This window comes from Erinaceus europaeus, chromosome 3 (genome assembly GCF_950295315.1).
Source record: "Erinaceus europaeus chromosome 3, mEriEur2.1, whole genome shotgun sequence".
In the NCBI taxonomy this organism is placed as follows: Eukaryota; Metazoa; Chordata; class Mammalia; order Eulipotyphla; family Erinaceidae; genus Erinaceus; species Erinaceus europaeus.
In genome coordinates this window covers 125312753-125337822 of record NC_080164.1, presented here as the reverse complement: position 1 = coordinate 125337822, position 25070 = coordinate 125312753, and the positions used below count along the sequence as shown (strand labels likewise).

At 36.4% G+C, this 25070-nt stretch overlaps 1 protein-coding gene across 4 annotated transcripts in view; it reads right to left on the bottom strand.

Annotated features, from left to right (window-relative positions):
- Positions 1-25070, bottom strand: part of USO1 (USO1 vesicle transport factor) — a 79627-nt gene that overhangs the window by 27522 nt on the left and 27035 nt on the right. For 2 of the 4 annotated variants that reach the window (XM_060187879.1, XM_060187880.1), the window contains 10 exons: positions 17556-17656; positions 16020-16122; positions 15768-15823; positions 15012-15132; positions 13900-14078; positions 12261-12401; positions 9922-10010; positions 9441-9595; positions 8505-8716; positions 5963-5983 (listed from right to left, as the gene is read on the bottom strand). In XM_060187879.1, coding sequence (XP_060043862.1) covers positions 5963-5983; positions 8505-8716; positions 9441-9595; positions 9922-10010; positions 12261-12401; positions 13900-14078; positions 15012-15132; positions 15768-15823; positions 16020-16122; positions 17556-17656 — 1178 coding nt within the window. The remainder of the gene's footprint in view (positions 1-5962; positions 5984-8504; positions 8717-9440; positions 9596-9921; positions 10011-12260; positions 12402-13899; positions 14079-15011; positions 15133-15767; positions 15824-16019; positions 16123-17555; positions 17657-25070) is intronic. The other 2 variants (XM_060187881.1, XM_060187882.1) reach the window with 1 other exon arrangement.

Here is a 25070-nt window from a genome sequence, read left to right as displayed (position 1 = left end):
ATCGGAGTTAAAAGGCACAGTAATTCTTTTTTTTCCCCTCCCACCCCCACCTCAAGGTATAGTAATTCTAAATTACTTTGTGATCGAGAGCATTAACAACCAGCTGTTCAACTTTTAAGATTTTTGATTTTTTTTCCTGACAATATATAAAAAGTCTATTACTTTGTGTAATAGTATTTGTAGGTATCAAAAATAACTACAATGTATACATAAAGGCATCCTAATCACTATCTGATGTTTGAATAAACAAATCCAGAATTAGATTTATATCTGAATCTTCTAAAAGTATGCCCTTTGCAGGCAGGGGTAGATAGCATAATGGTTATGCAAAGAGACTCTCATGCCTGAGGCTCCCAAGTCCCAGGTTCAATCCCCTGTACCACCATAAACCAGAGCTGAACAGTGCTCTGATAAAAAAATTTTTTAAAAAGTATGCCCTTTGCAATCTACTGGAAGGGTTAGAAGAAACTCAAACATAAATAGTTAAAATACAGAACAGATTATTTATTGCATTGTTGGAAAAGTCATGACAACTATCTGCATAGAAAAAACATGAAAAATTTCAGTGTATGAGCATGTAGAAAGTCATTCAACCTTTAAGTAAGAGAAATGCAAATAAAAATTTACTGAAGTAATATTTTTATCTCTCAACAGATTGGCAGAAATACAAAAATCTACTGATACTGCTGTTGGCATTCTGTGGTAAAACTAATTATCACTGTTATCTTAGTTCATTTTGCTTGTAGAAGTGGAAAATAGTTTTAGATGGAGAAAAAGACAAAGCCAAACCAAGATGCAGAATAGTAAATATGTATAAAAAGGTTTGCAAATAAAAGAGTAGGGCTGGGCAGTGGCACACCTGTTTGCATACATTAACATACTCAAGGACACAGGTTCAAACCCCTTCCCTGCCCTCCTCACAGGAGGGAAGCTGCACAAGCAGTTAAGCACTGCAGCAGGTTTCTCTTGTTCTCCCTACCCCCCCTTTCCTCTCAATTTTCTCTGTCCTAGCTAGTAAAACAAACAAAAATTAAAAAAAAAAAAAGAGAGAAATAAGTAGTAGTAGTAGGTGAACCCAAGACTTACTGTATATTGTTTCATGTATACTTTAAAGATAACTTTATTTTTTGGGGTGAGGTGCAGAGAAATTGAGAGGGGAGAAACAAACAGTTATCTGCAGCACTGCTGTACTGCCTGTGAAGCTTCCCTCTTGCAGGTGGGGACTGGAGCCTTGAACCTGGGTCCTTATGCACTGTAACATGTAAGCTCAACTAGATGCACCGTCACCTGGCCCCAATTTTTTGATATTTTGATTTCTAAAACATGTTATTCGGGGCCGGGTGGTGGCATACCTGGCTGAGCACACATGTTGCAATGCTCAAGGACCCAGGTTCGAGCCCCTGGTCCCCACCTGCAAGGGGAAAGCATTGCGAGTGGTGAAGCAGGGTTGCAGGTGTCTTTCTCCTTCCCTCTCTAGCTCCCCCTTCCTCTCGATTTCTGGCTGTCTCTATCCAATAAATAATAAAGATAATAAAAAAATGTTTAAAAAAACATGTTATTCACCTCAAGAATGTTGTTAAAGGACTAAAATGTTGATACTAGGAGAGGTAGTATGGACAATTTGTTTGGGATTAGAAGAGCCAGATGTTCTACTAACCTATCTTCAAAAAGTTCAATATGCTACATGTGACTTGATATTCTCATTTAGTAAACTGATGTTTGGATTAAATTATCTCAAACATAGAAGTTAAGAGGATAGACTGTGTAGCAAGAATGCCATCACAAAACCTTAAGAAATTTAGCTTTCCAGTCCTATTCTCAACTCTGACACCAACTCCCAAACAATACTTTTAGTCTACCTACATGTTAACTATCAGGCTCAGGCAAAAATTACTAAATTTATGGGCCACATGGTACATACCTAAAAAAGACTTCCAGGCTTCTTCTCACACAAAGACCCCTAGTTTCATTTGCCCTATGCCCACCTTTGGGTGCCTGTTTATTGAACAATTTGCTTTATATCATACCACCTTTTAGCCACCAAGATGCAGATGCTACCCTGATGCCATCCTGACCTCCCTGGACAGAAAAATCTCACCAATGTGTCTGGGAACTACACCTCTCCAAAGTTCTACCACACTAGGGAAAGACAAACAGGCTGGGGATATGGATCAACCTTCAAATGTCCATGTTCAGCAAAGAAGCAATTACAGAAACCAGACCTTCCATTTTCTGCATCCCATAAAGAATTTTGGTCCAGGGGGTTGGACGGTGACACACTGGGTTAAGTGCACACAGTGTGAAGCTCAAGGACCCATGGAAGGATCCTGGTTCAAGCCTCAGTCTCACCACCTACAAGGGAGTCACTTCACAAGTGGTGGAGCAGGCCTGCAGCAGGTGTCTGTCTTTCTCTCTCCCTGTCTTTTCTCCCCCTTTCAATTTCTTTCTGTCCTATCCAATAAAATGGGGGAAAAAAGTGGCTGCCAGGAGCAGTGGATTCCTAGTGCTGGCACCAAGCCCCAGTGATAACCCTGGAAGAAAAAAAATAAATAAAAAAATAAAAATAGGGAAGCTTCCAATAAAAAGGATGGGACACAGAACGCTGATGTTTGGAACTATGTGGAATTATACCCCTCTATCACATAATCTTGTTAATCATTATTAAATCACTAATAAAAAAAGAAGTTTACTTCTTCATCCTTAAATTGGAATAACAGCTAATCCACCTCTCGGGTTGTGTAGGTTAAATGGGTTAATATACATAAGAAACTCAAAAAAGAGCATGGCATAGTCTAGGAAGTGGCATACTAGATAAAGTGTTGGATTTTCAAGCATATGACCCTGAGTTCAATCCCCAGCAGTACGTGATCCAGAGTGATGTCTGGTTCAATTTCTCTCTCTCTCTCTTGCTATTTCGCTCATCAACAAGTAAAACTAAAAAGAAAAAAAGAAAAGAGCATGGAATTAATATTATAATGTTAAACTATGATTCCTCTGGTTCTGTAGTTCTATGATTCTAATTACTAGCACACTAAAGAACCCATGCCCCAAAACTGAAATAGACATTAAAAGATTTGAACTAAGGGGAGAAAGAAAAAAAAAAACACACAATATATTGGGTTGTTGGAAAAGTCATGATGTATTTTTCTGTACAAAAATGTGTCATAACTTTTCTGATAACCCAGTATATACTATAATAACTGAAAATTTACCTCAGTGAAATATAGACAGTCTCTGTTTGGCAGAAATCCATGCATATTAAAAACATGCAAATTGATGATTGTGTTCTTTTGTGCAGCCTATATTATTCTGATGCTCATGAAACTACATTTCATAACACAGAAAAGGGAGCTAATTAAATTTCCAAATATAAAGATGTGCTAAACTAACTGATGGCATAATTATTTGGCGAAAGATTATGTAATCAAATGAAGCTGATTTAGAGTTTTGTAATCTGGAAACTACTTAAAGTACAGAATATGAAACAGAATCTAATGTGTGGTCACTGCAGTTTAAATAAGCAGTATAGAAAGACTGAAATTTCACTAGCAGTTATCTTTGGGTAATAGAATGAAGGATATTATTTCTAATATGCATTTATCTGGGTCTTTGAAAAACAAAACAAGACAAAAACTATTAGCTAGAACAAAGCTGCTAGAGAAAATTTCAGTACACTATCACAAAATCCCAGTCAAGATGCTCTATCTATTCCTCTAGAAAATAAAATTAGAAACTGAATGTTAAGGATGCAAACAATCTGCCATCACTTTGGGAGTTCTCTCTCTCTCTCTCTCTCTCAATTTTTTATTTATAAAAAGGAAATGCTGACAAAACCATAGGATAAGAGGGGTACACTCCATACAATTCCCACCACTAGAACTCCTCCCTACCCTGATAGCTTTCCTATTCTTTAACCCTTTGGGAGTATGGACCCAGGGTCTTTTTTTTTTTTAAAGCAGAGCTGAGCTGCTTTGGTTTACCATGATACAGATATAGTGGACTGAACCTGGGACTTTGGAATCTCAGGCATGTCTTTTGTATAACCATTGTGACATCTCCCTGGTCAGTTTCCTAGTCTTCTGATGGATTTTTTGCAAGATAAATATCTAAAAATGCTAAAAGATAAAGAATAATCACATTTTAAAAAACTAAAACCATCCATTTATTTTATGCTTATTTATTTGGAAAAACAAATGGATGCTGAAATAATAATTTCAGAGTATGCTGTGGACTTAGTTAATAGAAACCAAAGATTGTAGTAAATGGAAAAGAACCTATAATAACTTAAGCTAAATAATTTCAATCTTAATATAAACTATCATCTCCACTATACTGTCTAAATAAAATCCTTTTCCTAATTTTACAATGCAATGTTAGTACATTACACTGTTTATGAAAAAAAAAATAAGCAGAAAAGCAATTTAAATATTCAAATATTCAAATGAGATCCTAGAGTATTATAATCCATTTCATTTTCTAGTGGTAGCCTTCAGAGATAGACAATTAATAGGAAGTAGGCACTGATGGAATGTTCTGGAGTATTGAGTATGTTCTACAATACATACTGCATGATAGTTATTCTATGTACACTAGGGGCCAGGCAGTGGCGCACCTGATTAAGTGCTCACATCACAGTGAGCAGGTTCAAGCCCTTGGCACCCTCTGCAGGGGGAAAGCTTCATAAGTGGTGAAGCAGGGCTGCAGGTGTCTCTGTCTCTTTCCTTCTCTATCTCCCCCTCTCCTCTCAGTTTTTCTGAGAGGAGAATAGTTTTTACTATTCAATAGTAAATAAATAATACTAAAAAATTCTATATACACTTAGAAAACATTTCTGCTAAATAAGAAATTATGCAGGCTAAGTTTGCCAACTATATCTATTTAAAGAACGTCACATGCCAAAATATGGTAGAGCCAAAAACTCCAACAAAAAAACCAAAGCCAAACACAAATACTGGGTGGCTGGAAAAGTCATTATGTAGTTGTTCTGTTTTTCTATGCAAAACTGCGTCATTACTTTTCTGACAACCCAATAACATTCTACCCCAACATCATCATGTTGTAGTTTATAGGTTATATCCAAAATAATCCATAATATTTAATTATAATATTTCAAATTAAAGTCATACTTACTGAGGCTGAGGAGATAGCATAATGATTATGCAAAAGACTCTCATGCCTAAGGCTCTTGAGGTCTCTGGTTCAATCTCTAGCATCACCATAAACTGAGCAGTGCTCTGGGGTCGGTCTCTCTTTCATAATAAATATAATATAATATAATATAATATAATATAATATAATATAATATAATAATATAATATAATATATAAAAATTTTAAAAGAAAATAGCAAATAAAATTTATTTAAAAGATTATACTTACTAATGTACATTCTCAGTAATCTCCATAAAATATTGAAAATAATATACATTTTCCATACTGATTAAATAAAGACAAAATTCCTTTTTAAATTAATTAATTAATTAATTTAACCAGAGCACTGCTCAGCTCTGGCTTATGGTGGTGCGGGGGGCTGAACCTGGAACTTCAAAGCCGTAGACATGAGAATCTTTGCATAACCATTATGCTATCTACCCCCACCCATCAAAATTCTTAACCCTAAATTTTACTACCAGAGAAACAGTTTCAGGGCAAATAAAGAAGCAAGCTTGGGTTAAAAACACACCAAAAATCCCAAACCAAGGAATTCCAGAAAGTGCAAGCATCCCCGGAAGAAGCACAAGTACAGTTTCAGATTCTCACAGTTCTTAGTAACACCACTACAATATCCCATGAAGAAAACTTGGAGAGCCACTTGTGATACAGATAAAACTGCTGACACACAGAAGTATGAGTAGAATATAACTTCAAACAAGCAGTTAAAAAAAAACCAAACAGCAAAACCCAAGACAGAAAAAGACTTGATGTAAGAGGAAAATGCCTAAGCTTAAACAAGTGATACATACCCGTCTGTTGATCTTATCACCCTGAAATTATACATCAAAAATTATTCATAAATATTACTGCTTAAAATTTGTTAGTACAGAAAAGTCCTTCAAATACCATCTAATCTACACACCTACGCTAATAACTTGAGACAGGAGAGTTTTAATTAGTTTTGTATAAAAAACGCAGTACAGACTGTATTTTAGGGAGAAAAAAAAAAAAAACGCAGTACAGGGCCAGGAGCTCAGGGAGTAGAGCACATGCCTTGCATGAATGAGTAACTGGCTGACTTGGGGTAATCATGAGCATCTCTAGCACTTTAAGACTCTGGGTTTGATTATAGTGGTACTCTGCTCTCTTTTTCTCTCATGAATAAAACAGAAAAATTAAAAATGTTTATATCTTTAAAGGAGAAAGGATATTTTTTTTTTCTAGCACTGTGATTACTGAGAGAGAAAAGAGCACTCTCTGAAGGATTTCTCCTTATGCATTTGTTATAATTACAATATTAGAGCAAAGTCTGTGGTAATGATGGTCATTTTCTACAGACACGAACAAGATTGCCAAATATATATTAGCAAGGATACATATTTTGGGGGTAGTTTTTATTTTTTTATTGTTTTAAATCACTAAGAGGCAAATGATAATGATAAAATAAACTTGCAGCCAAGTAAACTGACTTTAAACTTTTCATTACATTTAAGTTTAAATCTTTCTCTTACAACTTTTTTTATGGATGGTACTAACAGTTTTTTAAATGATCTTCTGTTAACAATTCAGAGAATGTGGCAAAATTAAAAATTAAGAAAGACTTTGATGGCAGAGGAGGATCTAGTGGCAATTGAATTGCTATGTGGAAAACTGGGAAATGTTACACATGTACATATTATTTTTCTTTTAAATTAAAAAAAAAGTTAGATTTATTTTTCCTTTTTTATTGGCCTTGTTTTTTATTGTTGTTGTAGTTGTTATTGTTGTCGTTAGTTAGATAGGACAGAGAGAAATGGAGAGAGGAGGGGAAGACAGAGAGGGAAAGAGAAAGATAGACACCTGCAGACCTGCTTCACTGCCTGTGAAGTGACTCCCCTGCAGGTGGGGAGCCGGGGCCTTGAAACGGGATGCTTACGCCAGTTCTTGTGCTTCATGCCACGTGTGCTTAACCCACTGCGCTACCGCCTGACTCCCCTAACTATTCTATTTTTCTGCTGACTGTAAACCATTAATCCCCTGATAAAGAAATTTAAAAAATTAAAATTAAGAAAGACAAAGCACATTGTCATGGGAGGTAGGGGAATTATTCCAGTGGATAGAGTAGTTTTAGACCAGTCCACGTCTACTCTTTTTGAGTGACTCTCAATGTTGACGATTTCTCAGTTTTAGTAAAATATGAACCTGAATTGTTTAATAGGAACGCTTCATCTAAAAGTGACATTCTGGGGCTAGGTGGTAGCATACCTGGTTAAGTGTACACATTATAGTGTGCAAGAACCCAGGTTTAAGCCTACCTGAAGGGGAAAGCTTCACGAGTGGTGAAGTATGGTTGCAGGGGTCTCTGTTTCTTTCCCTCTCTATCTTCCCCTCCCTTCTTAATTTCTCTCTCTTTATATATCTAATAATAAATAAAATAAAGTGGCATTCCTAAGTACCTAGCACCCATATTTCAATGAAGTTCTGTTTTCATTGGGTATCTGCATCTTAACTTAAATTACTTAGAGATTTGAGGATTTTCTTTTTTTATTGGGGGATTAATTAATTTTAATTTAAATTTAATTTAATTAATTAATTAATTAAATTAATTAAATTTAATTTAATTAATTAATTTAATTTAATTAATTAATTTACATTAAATTAATTAATTAATTTACATTTGACAGTAATACAACAGTTTGTACATGTATAACATGTATAACATTTCTCAGTTTTCTACATAACAAAACAATCCCCACTAGGTCCTCTTTTCAGACCTGTAAGATTTGAGGATTTTTAAGTAAACTTTTGAGAAATCTGAGTTTAGTTTAGTTATTTAGCTATATGGAGAATGAACTAACATCCTATCTTTTTTTTTTTTTATTGGGGGCATTAATAGTTTATAGTTGACACTAAAATATAGTAGTTGTTTCCCCCGCCCCCGAAAGGCAGGTCAGTTTTGGGGGGAAGAGGTGGAAGGAAGTTTACAGTTATGAACCACCTTATTCTATTTCCTTTCCTAAATGGACCTGAATTCAACTATTGAACAGAAAAAGAAAAATAGCACGCAAAAATACTGTGAATGATTTAAAAACAAAACAAAACAACGAAAGTCACCTTCTCACTCAGAACATGTGTTTCCATCATGATGTAGAGTTTAACTACCTGACAAAACCACTCTTATGAAAATGTCTTATTTTCTCTTCACAAATCTGCTTTTGGTCATAATGAACTAGTAAGCTAATCAACTAAGTCCCTGCTCCTCTCACTTTTCATTTGCATCTACAACGAACATCTTTAAATTTTATATCATTGAAACCAAAACCTACAAAATAGAACTCCCCCTCTTGAGAAGTTCCCCTGGAACTACTTTACCTGTGAAAGGATGTTGGTGCACTGTTGCAATAAAGAAACTGGAGGATTGCCAATACTTGTTGCAAGTTGAACCCTGAGTAGCTGTTCCTTCTGGGTAGCGTTTTCTTGTAAAGCATGAGCAAGGGCCACAGCAGCACACCAGTTTGAAAGTGAATCAGTAGAAAACAAACCTCCACATAGTAACTGACCAGCTGAGACGGAATTACCTGTTGCTATAATGATGGCAGGCAGATGATAAAAATAAAAATTAATTGTGCTATTCTCAATGTGCTAACATAGTATGGAACACCATTTAAAAACTCGATGTTAGTATTAACATTTTCAAAACAAAATCAAAGATGGGACAAAATGCTTCAGAAGGGAAGTAGCAGATTGGAAAGAAATATTAGAATGTTTTAGCATCATACTGGCAATAGTAATACTGCAGAAAATTATTACTTTATCTTCCTTCCCTCCCTCCCTCCCTCTTTTTCTTTCTAGAGGACAGAAAGAATTTGAGAGGGAAGGGGAAAATAGAGAGAAAGAGAGTGAGACACTTGAAGCACTGCTCCACCACTCATGAAATTCCTCCTTGCTGGTGTGGACTGGGGGTTTGAACCTGGGTCCATGTACACTCTACAGGATGTGCCACTGCCTGGCCCTATTTTATTTTACTTTTAACCAGACCACTACTCACTTCAGCCCTGGATTACAGTAGTATAGAGGAATTAGGAGGTAGGTGAGTTTGGAGCATCACACATGAAAGTTTTTGTATAACTATTATACTATCTTCCCCATTCACAGAAAATTAGTACTTAAGTTAAAAACTGTATTTCTAAAACAAATGTACAGAAATGCTACATCTTAACTATCCCACTACTTCTAGGGCCTGATGATTAATGTAATATATATCAAAAAATTGAAGAATTAAAAAAAAATTAAAAGTAAATTATTTACCATCAATGGTGGAAGGTAGCAATGTTGACACAATTTCTCCTTGTCCTTTTTGATTTTTATATAAGAAACACTGGAAACAATAGAGAACAGCACAGCGCAAAACAAATGGCTGCCTTTCATTAACCATGGACATGAGTAGTACTACAATGGCTGGTCTGTTGCATTTAAAAAGAAAAGGGAAAAAAAGGAATATTATAACCCACATACATGCAGAATATCAGCAAATTAAGTATTTTCATTTACAGAAAAGGTAACTGCAACTGAGAGAAGTAATGTGTTTGCTTAAGACAAATGGCATCTGAGGCCAACTTCAGTTTTGCTAAAGATTAAATTCCAAAGACTATCTACTATTTTAAAAATTCCAGCATAATTACCTAGTCAAAAAATGTTTAGTTTCAAAACCCTCAAGTGAACTTCACAGTGTAAGATATATTAAAAATCCAAAGTAAAATCTCACTGTCAGAGGACTCTATTTTCCTACCTTGGTGGATTTGAGGGAGCATTTACAGAAGCAAAGTAGTCTTGGTTTACTTGGCATCCTCTGATAACTTCTGATACAGTGTTGATGGTCTGTTAAGGAGGGGAAAAGAAAATAAATCAAGAAAAAAAAATCTCTCTTCAAAATAAGGAAATAATGTTGTATCTTCATGTTTTCACTTAAAAACTATTTTTTATTTTTTACCAGAGCACTGCTCAGCTCTGGTTATGGTGGTGCAGGGAGCTGAACCTGGGACTTTGGAGCCTCAGGTAAGAGAGTCTCTTTGCATAACCATTATGCTGTATAAGTAGTGCATGCTAACCAATTGCGCCACTGGAGCTCCAGCATAATCATTATGCTATCTACCCTGGCCCTTGTTTTCACTTTTGAAATGCAAAATTCGACACCAAAAAATTTAGCATTATAATCATATAACACCTGTTCAAGATAACATTTAAATATACAAAATGTAGCAACCAGGGAAATAGCTCAATAATGCACAGTTGCATGATAAAAGATATGCAACAAAAGTAGACAATAACCAGCAACCCCAAATATATGGACAGATAAATATAGATATATTTATAGTTATATATATTTATAGTTATATATATATTTATAGTTATCTATATATTTATAGATATATTTATATATAGTTAACCCCTATCTTTAACCTTGGGAGAAGTATTGCAGTTTCCACTAAAAGATGAGGACATGGAACTCTGGTGGTGGGAATGGTGTGAAATTATACCCCTGTTATCTTATAATTTTATAAATCACTAATATAAAATTTTTTAAAAAAGAAAGAAAGAAAAGAACCAGCCCATATTAGATTAGGAGGATGTAGGACTAGCTGGCCTGGAATGGACAACACTGAATAAACATATGACAGTATTAATATAGAGAGACCATGAAAGTCATCAACACGGGGAAAAAAAAAAAACACTATTATAACTTAGGAAAGAGAAAACAATTTGAAAGAGATGTATCAGTATAACTGTAAAAATATAAATACTGAGTCAAAAGGGAGAAGTGGGAGCATTTAACAGGGGAGACTGTGGGTAGGAAGGGGGTGAGGACAAAGAGAACTGCTTTTATTATATAATTTCTATTACTTGGTGGTCTGGGAGGTGGCGCAATGGCTATAGCATTGGATGCTCGAGCATGAAGTCCCAAGTCAATCTCTGGCAGCACATGGACCAGAGTGATATCTGGTTCTTTCTCTCTCCTCCTATCTTTCTCATTAATAAATAAAATCTTAAAAAAAATAATAATTTCTATTATTTCTGCTCTTAATTTGATAAAAAATTAAAAAGTAATTTGAATAATATTTTCTCCAGGGACACCTGGTTAAGCACACACATTACAGTGCACAAGGACCCATTTTCAAGCCCCTGGCCCCCATCTATAGGGGGAAAGCTTCACAAGTGGGGAAACAGGGCTGCAGGTGCCTCTCTGTTTCTCTCCCTATCTTCCACATCCCTCTCAATTTCTCTCTGTCTCTGTCCAATAATAACTTAATAAAATGTTTTTTTAAAAGTGAAAATTTTCTTCAAACCAACTTCTACTTCTTAATAGGTAGGAATCAGGTAAAAAACATTCTACAAATGAATAGTATTACTTAAGATACTTATTGGCGCAGTGGGTTAAGCGCACGTGGCGCAAAGCGCAGGGATCGGCTTAAGGATCCCGGTTCGAGCCCCCGGCTCCCCACCTGCAGGGGAGTCGCTTCACGGGCGGTGAAGCAGGTCTGCAGGTGTCTATCTTTCTCTCCCCTCTCTCTCTGTCTTCCCCTCCTCTCTCCATTTCTCTCTGTCCTATCCAACAACAAAGCAACGTCAACAATGGCAATAATAACCGCAACGAGGCTGCAACAACTAGGGCAACAAAAAGGGGGAAAAATGGCCTCCAGGAGCGCTGGATTCATGGTGCAGGCACCGAGCCCAGCAATAACCCTGGAGGAAAAAAAAAAAAAAAAAAGATACTTATTTGGTTGATACTGTCCTAAAAAAAAAAAAAAAAAAAAACTAACATTATACTGTGCACCTCTGCTGAAATTAAAGAGAATTCTTATAAGCTTTAAAATTATTTAAACACTATTCAACTTGAAGAGTGAGTATACTTTTTGATCTAGAATCCACTACAAAATCATTATGCTATATATATGTGTGTATACACACATGCATATGTATTATAATGTGTGTGTATATATTTTATACACACACAAATAAAAATATAAAAATGACTGTTTAGCTATTAGATTTCTATTTTAGTTGATATCTAATTATTCCTAGGATTCCTGAATCTAGCATTCAAATAGTGTCTGCCTTCACTTAGATTACCTCAGTGAGAATGTCAGCTGGAACTCCAGTAGCCATCAGGATAGTACAAAGTTGCTGTAATAAGCCACACTGGAACATAGCCTTCTGGCAGCTACTGGTAGCACCTGGAGGGTTGGTGGGAGATACCAGTACACGGACAAGCTGCAAAAGCAAGAGAAAAACATATATCTTTTAAAGGTCTGATAAATCTATAGCTCTTAGTAAAAGAAGAATCTTGCTTTCTCATTTATCCAGAGGATACTCAAACACTAATTCGAAGGGACATATGTACTCCTATATTCATACCTGTACTATTGACAATAGCTAAAGTGTGGAAGCAGTCTAATTGCCCATCAATAGGTGACTGGCTAAAGAAATTATGGGATATATATTCCATGGGATACAATTCTGCAATCAAAAAAGATTATTCTCTGTCCTTTGGGACAAAATGGTTGGAACCAGAGGTGACTTTAATAAGATAAGAGGTAAAAGACAACTACTGTATGGTTTCACTTATGAGAGCCAATGATATTCATGAACTTGAGGGAAAAAAAAAAAGCAAGCAAGCAAACTTTCTAAGGCTAAAATTTGTAAGAACTATATTGGCTATCTTTGGGAGGAGGGAGGGTAAAGACATAGAACTCTGGCAGTGGGTGTGGTTTGAAATGATATACTGTAAACTTACAATCTTGTAACCCACTAATAATCACCTGTATGTACAGGGAAAAAAAGAGCATTGCTTTCTGTGACAATAGGGGTAGAGCTTGAAGTAGTTATGTGAAATAAGCCAGAAAGTGAAAGACAAATAGTGAATGATTTTACTCATAGGTGGAATATAAATAAAGCAAAGCAACCAAGAAGACATACCGAAAACACTCTATAGACTTTGAAAAGAAATGTAGTTATTACATAGGAAGGGGTAGAGTGCGAGACAAGGAAATATATTCTAGATTTAGTGATCAGGTCTCAGTAAGTTTATATTTTGAATGTTAGTGCTCTTCTTATAGCCTGATTGATTTGTTTCCAGGGAATTTCATCGTTTTGTAATAAATTTCTATATAACATGCTGGGGGGGGGCTGAATATATAGTTTATTTGAAAGCCCTAACTGAAGAAAAAAAATTTAAAAATTTTAAACCAATAATCTAACTTCTTATTCTATAATGTAAAACTCATTAGAAAACTTTATGCCAGTATTTGTTTTCTAACAGTCCAGTAGGGCAAGTGAATGGAATAAAGGAAATATATATATTGCCTCCAGGGTTATTGCTGGGGACCGGTGCCTGCACTACAAATCCACTGTCCCTGGAGGCCATTTTTTCCATTTTGTTGCCCTTGTTGTTGTTGCTGTTGTTGTTGGATGGGACAGGGAGAAATCGTGAGGAGGGGAAGACAGAGAGGGGGAGAGAAAAACAGACACCTGCAAACCTGCCTCACTGCTTGTGAAGTGACGCCCCTGCAGGTGGGGAGCTGTAGGCTTAAACCATAATCCTTACTCTGGTCCATGTGCTTTGTGCCATGCATGCTTAACCCAGCTACGCCATCACCTGGCCCCAGGAAAAAGAATTTTTTTTTTTTAAGTCCAACTAAGTATTCTTGATGACATACAATTTTCTTTTCCATCAAAAGTCTGAATACATTTATGTCTAAAGACAGTATACCTGTAACATTAGGTGCAGATTTGTAACTTTCTGTGCAGACCAGCCAGAATTTTCATCTCCAACTTCAAACCAAGGTTTCATACGTTGAATGTATGAGCCTTCTTTAAAAAAATTCTGATTGGAATTGTTGTTTTTTAACAAATTTTGAAGCAAGAGCAGACAATCTTCTACTACTATACCTAGGGGAGGGTGTACAATTAGGAGTGTTAAGGCTGATAAAAACTGAAGGAAGATTCAATACCCAAACATTTTTTACATAATTGGTGTCCATGGTCAGCTTCTCTTCAGTGAGGCAGTGATAACATTTTGACTCTTGCAAGCTCTTTCTCAGTTCTCCCAATGATCCCTTATATTTCATGTTCATTTATCTGCACACCTAAGCAACATATTTTTTTCTTCAAGTCATACTTAATATCATATCCTCAAGACTAACTATCAAAATCAAATGACTGGGTTAGAACTACACTAGCCTGATGCTTTTTTTTTTTTAAATTTATTTCTTTATTGGGGAATTAATGTTTTACATTCAACAGTAAATACAATAGTAATAGCCTGATCCTTTTATTACTATTTTGTTACTACCCTTTTCTAGTCTCTTCTTTTTAAAAAAAGTTATTTATTTATTTATTTATTTATTTACTATTTTTACCAGAGCACTGCTCAGCTCTGGCTTATGGTGGTGTGGGAGATTGAACCTAGGGTGAAAACTTCACAAGCAGTGAAACAGTGCTGCAGGTCACTCTCCCTCTCTATCTCCACCTTCCCTCTTAATTTCTGTCTCTATCCAAAACAAATATTAAAAAAAAAAAAAAGTTTTCATTTCTTTCTCCAATGGCAACCCTCAGAATGTACTTTACTAAGTATGGGGCTAGGTGGTAGAGCATCCAGTAGAGTGCACATGTTACAGTGCACAAAGACCCAGGTTCAAGACCCTGGTCCCCACCTTCAGAGGGGAAGCTTCATGAGTGGTGAAAAAGTGTTGTAGGTCTCTCTCTCTCTCCTTTCTTTCCCTCTCTCATCTCAATTTCTGTCTCTATCCAAAATATATAAATAAATGTAAATAAAAAGTAAGTATATGAAGAATATCTAAAATAAATTTCTTCATACTATACCTCCATCACTGTTCCCTTCCTCTGTAATAATGTCCAATAATCTCTCAAAAGCATTTTCAAAAGCAACAATTTTCTGAATTGCTCCATTGCTTCTTGTTAGTGCCTGTAGTAGCAAGACACCCTTAGGAAAAGGAGATAAATAATGTTCAGTGGAGTATGACTTTGACATGAGATTTTTTTTTTAATTCTTTAAAAAAAAAACCCACAGCTTTTTAGAAGTAGCAAAAACTTCACAAGTCTAATTCCTTTCTTTACATTATAGACTGGGAAAACAAGGCTAGAGAAGTTAAACAATTTGCTTCCTTAAGGTTGTAAGTCTCAAAAGGAAAGTGGCTAGACTAGAATCTATGTTGATCAACTCCTAAGATCAATTCCCAAGTTAGCTGTTATTTTACTGTAAAATAGAATTGTAAACAATTCTTTCATATTCAAAAAGGACCACAGTTTTCATTGTAGCTGAGAATAGCTGACCATGACTTTATCTGTCTCCAGCAAGTATGCTTCAAAACAATACTATGGGTGAAGAGATAGCATAATGATTATATAAAGAGACTCTCATGCCTTAGGCTCTCAAGTCCCAGGGTTCAATGCCCTCCTGCACCACTATAAGCCAGAACTGAGCAGAGCTCTGGTTAAAAAAAAAAAAAAAAAAATCTAGCTACTTAAAACTCAGTAAGAGTCAACAATTTCACATGCAAAGAAAGGAGGAAATAGCTGCAAATTTTTGGACTATTTTTCTCCCGGAACATAACTTACATCATTACGTATAACTTCCCTGGAGTCTGCTAGTAAGTCCATTAGTCTTGAAACACCTAGAATATATAATCATATGAAAAACAGTGGTGGACCATAACTATAAAAAGTAATGAAAATTTACTATCAATATCAAATTTATATGATAAAGTTACTATCAATATCATATTTGTTATCAAATTCTTTAAGCATCCCTCTTTAGAAAATAATGGTCGCTAATAAATCAAAATTACATAAAGAAAATAAGTCACGTACCCATTGGACTGACTAAAATAATTTGCTGCACCTGAGGCCCTAGATGTTTCAAAAGAGAAGTAAGAAGTTTCACACCAGGCCAGCGGACATGGAAATCAAACTCCTGCAATATATTAATTAAAAATATTTAGACATGGTTAGAAAAGACATTTTTCCAATAATAGTGGTACCAAAAACTGCAAATGACCTAACCACCACCTTCCTTGAGATTTAGCAAACATTTAAGTAATTTGTGACATAAAAAGTACTGATTCTGAATTGATCAAAGTAAATAGTTTGTTAGTGATTGAATAAAACAGTTTCATGTTAAGTAAAGTATGCTAAAAAGAGAAGGTTGAGAAGGTTGAATACTAGAGGATCTCACCTATAGGTGGATCTTAAGAAACAAGAACAGAAAGGGAAAATACAAAGTAAAACTTGGACCAGATTTGGTGCATTGCACCAAAAGCATGGCATTCTGGGGAAGAAGGGGAAGTGTGAGGCTGAGGGTTTTGAGGTTCTGATGCATAATGGTGGAAAGGGACCTAGGTTGGGGTGAAAGTGTTTTGCAGACAGTTATCATGGGGAGATGACAAATTATATCCAGGTGTCAACAACTATATTATAATCACCGACTAACCCCTCACAAAAAGTAAAAACAAAAAAGTATTTTCTGACAGTGGAAACAAGAAGCAGGGACCAGATGGTGGTTCATCCCATAGAAGGCATGTGTTACAATGTAGAAGGATCCAAGGCTAAAGTCCTTGGTCCCCACCTGCAGGGGAAAAGCTTCAAAAGTGGTGAAGCAGTGTTGCAAGTGTCTTTTTTTATCTCCCCCATCTCTTTTGATTTGTCTGTCTCTCTCTAATAAATACATGAAATTTTAAAACAGAAAGAAGCAGTCACTTGGTGGTGGGAATTGTGTGGGGTTATAACTCTCTTATGTGGGGTTATATCTCTCTTATCCTACGGTTTTTGTCAGTGCTTCCTTTTTATAAATAAACATTTAAAAAAAAAGCAGTCACTATTTTAAAGGATTATATGGCTCTTAAAACAAGTTTATTACAATGACAAAAGAAAGAAAGAAGGGGAAGGCAGGGAAGTAAAAAACAAAATTAGTACCCTAGGAGGAGGCACAGTGAAATTGAAAGCATAAAGTCTGGAGCCAGGTGGTGGTGCACCTGGTTGAGTGCACATAACACAATGTGCAAGGACCTGTGTTTGAGCCCCTGGTCCCCACCTGAAGGGGGAAAGCTTTGAGAGTGCTGAAGCAGTGTTACAAGTGTCTCTCTCCTTCTCTATCACACCTTCCCTCTTGATTTCTGCCTGTCTCTATCCAGTAAATAAATAATTTAAAAAATAAAAAAAACACCCAAAACTTAAAGGAAAAAAAAAAAGCATATGGTTCTGAGTTCTATCATCTCATGTGTCACAGTGATGCTCTGATTCTTCCTCTTGCTCTCTTAAAAATTAATGGATAAATAAATAAATGCATAGTTTAAAAATGAGATGTATTAAAATAAAAAATATAACAAAGCACTTTAGGTTCTTACTTACCTCCAACAAAGACAAAAGGAGAGTGATATTTTCCGGCTGCTTAATGAAAATTTCTGTAAACTGGCTTCCCAAATCTTCACTTGGTCTTGTGGAATTTTCTTCTGTAATGTTCAAAGATGAAGTACTTCAATATGATGTTATTTTAAAGTATCTTTTTTTTTGGCTGTTGTTCAGGGAGCTAAGTAAAAATAATAATTTCCTTGGAACAAGGCAACTAGTAGTAATATTACAATTGTGCTGGAAAGATCCATTCTTAAAATAATTTTCAATGTCATTTAAATAAATCCTTATTCTTTAAATGTTCAATTGTGATATTAAAAGAAAATAGATTTACTTAAGGGTATTTTAAACTTTTAACTTTTAACTTACGGGAGTCGGGCTGTAGCGCAGCGGGTTAAGCGCAGGTGGCGCAAAGCACAAGGACCGGCATAAGGATCCCGGTTTGAACCCGGCTCCCCACCTGCAGGGGAGTCGCTTCACAGGCGGTGAAGCAGGTCTGCAGGTGTCTATCCTTCTCTCCTCCTCTCTATCTTCCCCTCCTCTCTCCATTTCTCTCTGTCCTATCCAACAACGACGACAACAACAATAATAACTACAACAATAAAAAAAAAAAAAACAAGGGCAACAAAAGGAAATAAATAAATATTAAAAAAAAACTTTTAACTTACTAGGATACAAAGGAATATTCTGTTAGATGTAGTAACTATATCAAACTATATTCATTTGCCTATTAGGATTATACAACCTCAAGCCCTGAGAAATGTGGAATGTGTCCTTATGACAACAAAAATTCTATAAATCAATATTTCCTCAATAAAGTATTCCTAGAGTTGGGGGAAATAATCCTCCCTTCTAAAACATCATTTAATGTGGGGTTTTTTTTTGTTTACCATTAGTGTTATTGTATTATATTATGGAAATAATAAGTCTCTTTCAGATTCAGTTCTTAAATTTTTTAAAAAATTAATGTATGGGGCTGTGGGCAGAAAATAGCTCACCCAGGGATGGGGGTATATAGTATAATGATTATGCAAAGAGACTCTCCTGTCTGAGGCTCCAAAGTCCCAGGTTCAGTTTCCTGCACCACCATAAACCAGAGCTGATTAGTACTCTGGTATTTAAAAAAGGAAGGAAGAGAGGAAGGAAGGAAGGAAGGAAGGAAGGAAGGAAGGAAGGAAGGGAGGAAGAAAAAGAAAGTAAAAAAAAATAGCTCGCTCAGAAGAATGCACATTTTATTATACATACAAGGACCTGGGTTTGAAGCCCCCAGACATCACATGGGAGCTACTGCATAGGCGAATATTAACAAGCAGTATATCAGTGCTGTGATATCCCTTTGTATCTCTCTCTCCCACTGTTTCTCACCTCTTATCTTAAAAATAAATAAGTCTGCTGAGAGTGGTGGGACTGTGCAGGCACAAAGCCCCAGTAATAACTCTGGGGACAAAAAAAAGAGTATATATTCTATAAAGATATTTAGCAACAAAAATCAGAATTTGACATCTAAATTTCTATTTATTTATGCTTTTGTTTTTTTTACCAGAGCAGTGCTTTGCTCTGGCTTATCGTGTAGTTTGGGGGACTGAACCCAAGACTTTGGAGCCTGGGCATGAGTCTCTTTACATAACCATTATGCTATCTCTCCCCACTGCATTTATACTGTAAAAGATTTTGTACTTATTCTTAAGCTTTAGGTCTTTGTTAAAATTTTGTAAAGGAATGTTAAAAACTGAAGCAATAGTTGCCTGGGCAAATTATCATTAAAAAAAAAAATCCACCTATATGAGGGCAGGAAGAGTCTTTCATGTTAGGCTCCAGAGTCCCAGGTTCAATCCCCAGAATCACTGTAAGCTAGAGGTGAGCAATGCTCTGGTCAGAGTCTCTCTCCTTCTAAGACTCATTCATTAAAAAATAATATTAATCTTCAAATATCTTATTAGAGATGGCAAATACACTAATTCCTGTGTCCTCACCCAATCAAACCTAGTGATCAAACCTAGTGCTGGGCATCAGATTTCTTTTCCACATGTAACTTCAAGCAGTAACGATAAACTAATAGAGTAAACCAAGTCTATTTAATACCCTTTGAATCTTTTTGTTTTGTTTTGCCGCCCTGGTTATCAGTGCTGGCCCTACAAATCCTGGCAGCCAATTTTTCCCTTTTGTTTGTTTTGTTTTAGTTCTGTTTTTTTTTAAAAAAAAAATGGATAGATCAAAGAGAAATTGAAAGGGGAAAGAGAGGCAGAGAGGATGAGTGAAAGACACCTGCAGACCTGCTTCACCACTGGTGAAGTGTAGGCCTACAGGTGGGGAGCAGGGGCTTGACCCTGGGTCCTTGCGCAAGGTATTGTGTGTGTTTAACCAAGTGCACCATGGCTCCACCACTTCCTTTGAAAGGAAATTTTCAGGAGAAATTTTAAATATTAATATATTTTAGAAATGAAGGAAAAACAGCAGATGACAGGAAAAGCAAGGCAATCCAACAAGGATAACAGTGATCACATCCAATTATCTGCAGAGGAAGAAGGAAAATAGAAACAAAGCACAGGCAATAAATGTTTTCTAATACTGATTAAGTATCCAAATATGCTGGGTTTATCCTTCAGAAACTTTAAGAAATAGTTTTTTTAGTGTGCTGGGTAGTGGTGCACCTGATTGAGCACACAATGTACAAAAAATGAAATGCAAGCTCCCATACTCCCCCGCAGGAGGAAACTTTCACTAGCAGTAAAGCAGTGCTACAGATCTCTCTCTCTCTCTCTCTCTCTATCTCTCTATCTCTCTCTGTATCTCTCTCTCTCTCTCTCTCTCTCTATCTATCTCTCCTCTTTCCCCCTTAATTTCTCTCTGGCCTGTCCAACAGAATTAACTAATTAATTTTTAAAATAGTCCTTTTGCTATCTCTTACATAAATAAAACAGTAAAGGTGAAGTGGTGAAGGTGACTAACAGAAACTAACCAAGAGAGACTAGAATATTGCATAAATTGGCGCAAGAAGATGTGAGACAGAGATTCCAAGGGTTTAACCTGAAAAGCTAAAATTATGGAACTATCATTTACTTAAACACAAAACACTATGGGTGAAGCAAGAACAGTATATACAAGGAATCAGAAGTTTAGCTTTGGTTATGTTAAGTTTGAGGCACCTTACACCTGAGTGGAGGTATCAAATAAGCAGTTGGATAAATATAAGATCTCAATACAGAGATTTGGCCTGGACTTCTGTATTGAAACACTAGAGTGGTACACATAAATGACATCTAGAGCTAAACACTGGAATATAGAGAGCATCTACAAAACAGTTATATGCAAGATCATCCTTAATGGTGAAAGACTGAATGCCTTTCACCTAAGACCAGGAAAAAGACAATACCCATTTTTACTACTTTGGAAATCTTAGCACTGGAGATGTAAAGTGTTTTGTTTGTTTTACTAGAGCTCTGCTAAACTTTGGTTTCTGCTGGTACTAGAGTTTGAATTCGGAGCCTTTCATGCCTCAGGCATGAAGGTCTTTCTATATAACCACTATACTGTTTTCCCAGTCTAGTACTGAAGATCTAAGTAAAAATAAAAGGAAAAAGAAGACTTCCGGAAGCAGGGCTACAGAGTAGCAGCAGCTGCATCCCTCTCCTCTCCTGGTCAACTAAGAATAACTAAGAAGATCACCTGAGAACACAACCAGACAAGACTCAGATTACTTTGGGAACCCACCAAGTCATGGGTGAGTGCAAACACATATGGCTTGTGGACAGAGAGGGGCCTAAGGAGAGATTCCTAGGCTTTAAGACCCCGCACCTACTCAGGAGCAACTGCTAATAGTCTCACAGTTTGCTAGTTGAGGCACCACCTGTTGTCTGAATTTTATTAACAAATAAACTGCTAATGGGAGGAGAGGATCCCCTAAGGCTCATCTAATGCAACTCTGAGTCTCCACTGCTATTGCCCCTGGAGGCTGAAGCAGCAATGGGGAGACCCTGTGCTGACATTTAGGGCAGAGACCTGATCAGGCAACTTAGTGGTCTGGAAGTGGGGTTGTATAGTGGCAGCCTTTCCACATTGTTTGCCTAAGGAATTCAGATACATGCTGAATAATTGCCTCAGAACCCACGGGATACAAACAGAATTTGTTTAGAAATCCACAGGGCCATGGGCGGCTGCCCTTCTTGGCTCTAGCTGCTATAAGAGAAGCTGAACTGGGCCTAGGGCTTTGGATTCTCAGGGCATAGGAGTCTCTTTGCATAACCACTATGCTATCTCTCCCCTACCCCATTTTTATCTCTAGGGAAGCAGTGAGTAAGCTAAAAGATTTGCTTATAGTTCAAAAGCCTGAAGGCTCCCATAGCCTACAGGGAAGATAAAGAACAAAAGAGGGTTTAAAAGCCACTCTGCTTCACCTCAAGGATTAAGGCAACATTGAAAAAACTGTTAACTGAGGAGGGTAGAGAGCATAATGGTTATGCAAACATACTCTCATGCCTGAGGCTCCAAAGTCTCAGGTTCAAACCCTCCCCCCCCACACACACACAAACACCACCATAAGCCAGAGCTGAACATTGCTCTGGTTAAATAACAAACAAACAAACACAAAAATACCTGTTAATTCCCATAACTGTGAACTCTTTAAATACCTTACTTAGGCACAAGTCAATCCAGGCTAGTGTGATTAGTAGATTGAATAGTACTGAGAGGGACATCATAACACACCATATACAATGGTTAAACCAAGAAGAAACATTGGAGAAATCAACCAGGACAAAAGTCCAGTTAAAAGTCCCCCCAAAGGTAGAAGAACAGAAGAACGAGATCAACATCCAAACACTAGTTGAGAAGTTAGTCACAGGAGTGAGGAAAGAGTCTGAAAATAATATCAGAAATGGGGAAACAGCAAATGAGACTCTGAAAGAAAACACTATCTCAAAGTAATTAGAGAGCTGACAGCTGAAACAGTTGTGATAAGAACACAACTAGTTGAGCAAGCTAAGAGAACAGGGTAACAAAATAGCTGAGCTACAGAAAACAGAGGGGAGAAAGAATAGAATAAGTGAGGCAGAAAACAGAATTAGCAAGATTGAGGATGAATTAGAGAAAACTAAGAAAAAAGATATCTCAAAAAGAGATTAAGAGATACTGAAAACAATAACAGAGACCTATGGGATGACTTCAAAAGAAGTAACATTATTAGCTTGCCAGAGGAAGAAAGACAGGGAAGGGAAGAAAGCATTCTACAGAACATAATAGCTGAAAACTTCCTTACTCAAGACAACATAAAAATTATAAAGATTCAAGAAGCCCAGAAGGTCTCAAACAGAATTAACCCAGATTTAAAGGCACCATGACACATCATATTTAGAATGAAAAGGAATAAGGATAGGGGAAGGATCTTGAAGGCTGCAAGAAAAAAACAGTTACCTACAAAGGAAAACCTGTAAGATTAGCAGCAGATTTATCCATAGAAACACTAAAGGTCAGAAGAGAATAGCAAGCAAAATATATATCAAGCTCTCGATGAAAAAGGTTTTTAACCAAGACTACTATATCCTGCTAGACAGTCATTCAGTCTAGATGGAGGCATAAAAACCTTCTCACTTAACATGATTCCTCAAGCTCCATCCAAGATGAGGTAAAGAAGGTGAATTCATCATTCTTAATAGCTGGATAGTATTCCATTGTGTACATATATCACAACTTTTTCAGCCACTAATCTTTTGATGGACACCTAGACTGCTTCCAGGTTTTCAGTATTACAAATTGTGCTGCTATGAATATAGGTATGCACAGATCTTTTTGGATGGGGGTGTCTGATTCCTTAGGGTATATACCCAGAAGAGGAATTGCAGGGTTATAGGGTAGGTCCATTTCTTTTCTTTTTTATAAAAATTTTTATTTATTCCTTTTTGTTGCCCTTGTTTTATTGTTGCAGTCATTATTGTTGTTATTAATGTTGCTGTTGTTGGACAGGACAGAGAGAAATGGAGAGAGGGGAAAACAGAGGGGGAAAGACACCTGCTTCATTGCCTGTGAAGCGACTCCCCTGCTGGTGGGGAGCTGGGGGCTTGAACCGGGATTCTTACGCCAGTCTTTGTGCTGTGTGCTACCTGCTCTTAGCCCACTGCGCTACTGCCCAACTCCCGGCAGGTCCATTTCTAGCCTTCTAAGAGTTCTCCAGACTGCCCTCCATTGGGGCTAGATCGATTTACATTCCCACCAGTAGTGCAGAAGGGTTCTTTTGTCCCCACAACCTCCCCAGCATTTGTTGTTAGTATCTTGTCTGATGTATGACATTCTTATAGGGCTGAAGTGATACTACATTGTTGTCTTTATTTGCATTTCTTTAACATTCAATGACTTGGAATATATTTTCATGTCTGTTGGCCTTTTGGATCTCTTTGGTGAATATTCTTTTCATATCCTCTCTCCACTTTTGGATGGGGTCATTTGTTTCTTTTTGTTGTTATTGCTGAATTTGGTAAGCTCATTATATATTTTGGTTATTAGCCTATTATCTGATGTATGACATCTAATGATCTTCTCCCATTCTGTGAGAGGTCTCTTTGTTTAGGTGGTCGTTTCTTTTGCTGTACAGAAGCTTTTTAATCTGATGTAGTTCCACTGGCTTATTTTTGCTTTTGTCTTCCTTGCAACTGGACTTGTGTCACTGAAGATGCCTATAAAACTTAGATGGAAAAATATTTTCCTCTAAGTATTTGACAATTTTTGGTCTAACATCCAAGTCCTTGATCCACTGGAATTTACTTCTGCATGTGATGAAATGCTATGGTTCAGTTTCATTCTTCTGCATGTTTCAACCTAACTTTCCCAACACTATTTATTGAAGAGACTCTTTTTTCTCCATTTAATAGTTTGGGCCCCCTTGTCAAATATTAGATGTCCACAGGTATGACAGACTCTTATTTTCTTATCTTTAGAAAAAATAAAAATACTACCTACCTCATAAGAAATCAATTAAAAGAGTGGACATAAGCATAGTAAAAATTAAAACTTTATACCAGCATGACAAAACAATAGTATAAACAACTAGCAAAAACAGCTTATTGTCAAGGCACAGTACTCTGGTACTATTTGCATTTACACAAAGAATTCAAATGCCAAAAAAAGCAATGTTATCTTTCTTAAGAAGTCAGTTTTTTGTTACACATAGGCAACTTGTTAAGCATCATTTTAAACCTACTGTAGAGGAAGACAGTTCCTTCTTCATTTTAAAGATTAATAATCTCAGGAAAAATGGCAAAAATAAAATAAAGCTTGGTTATTTTGATTATGGGGGGAGTGTCAATGTTAAAAGTAAATAGAGCATAGAACAAACAATAAGCAAAACGAAAGACAATACTGGTGAGTTTTGTAAATTAACATATAAAAATATCAGTAACAAAATACTACTGCATGCATCATTTTAAAGGGACAATATCAATATAAGTATTATCTGAACTGTAGTACTTTGTAATTTCTGTCAATTACTGGTAATATATGTATACATGTGTATGTATACATATTTCA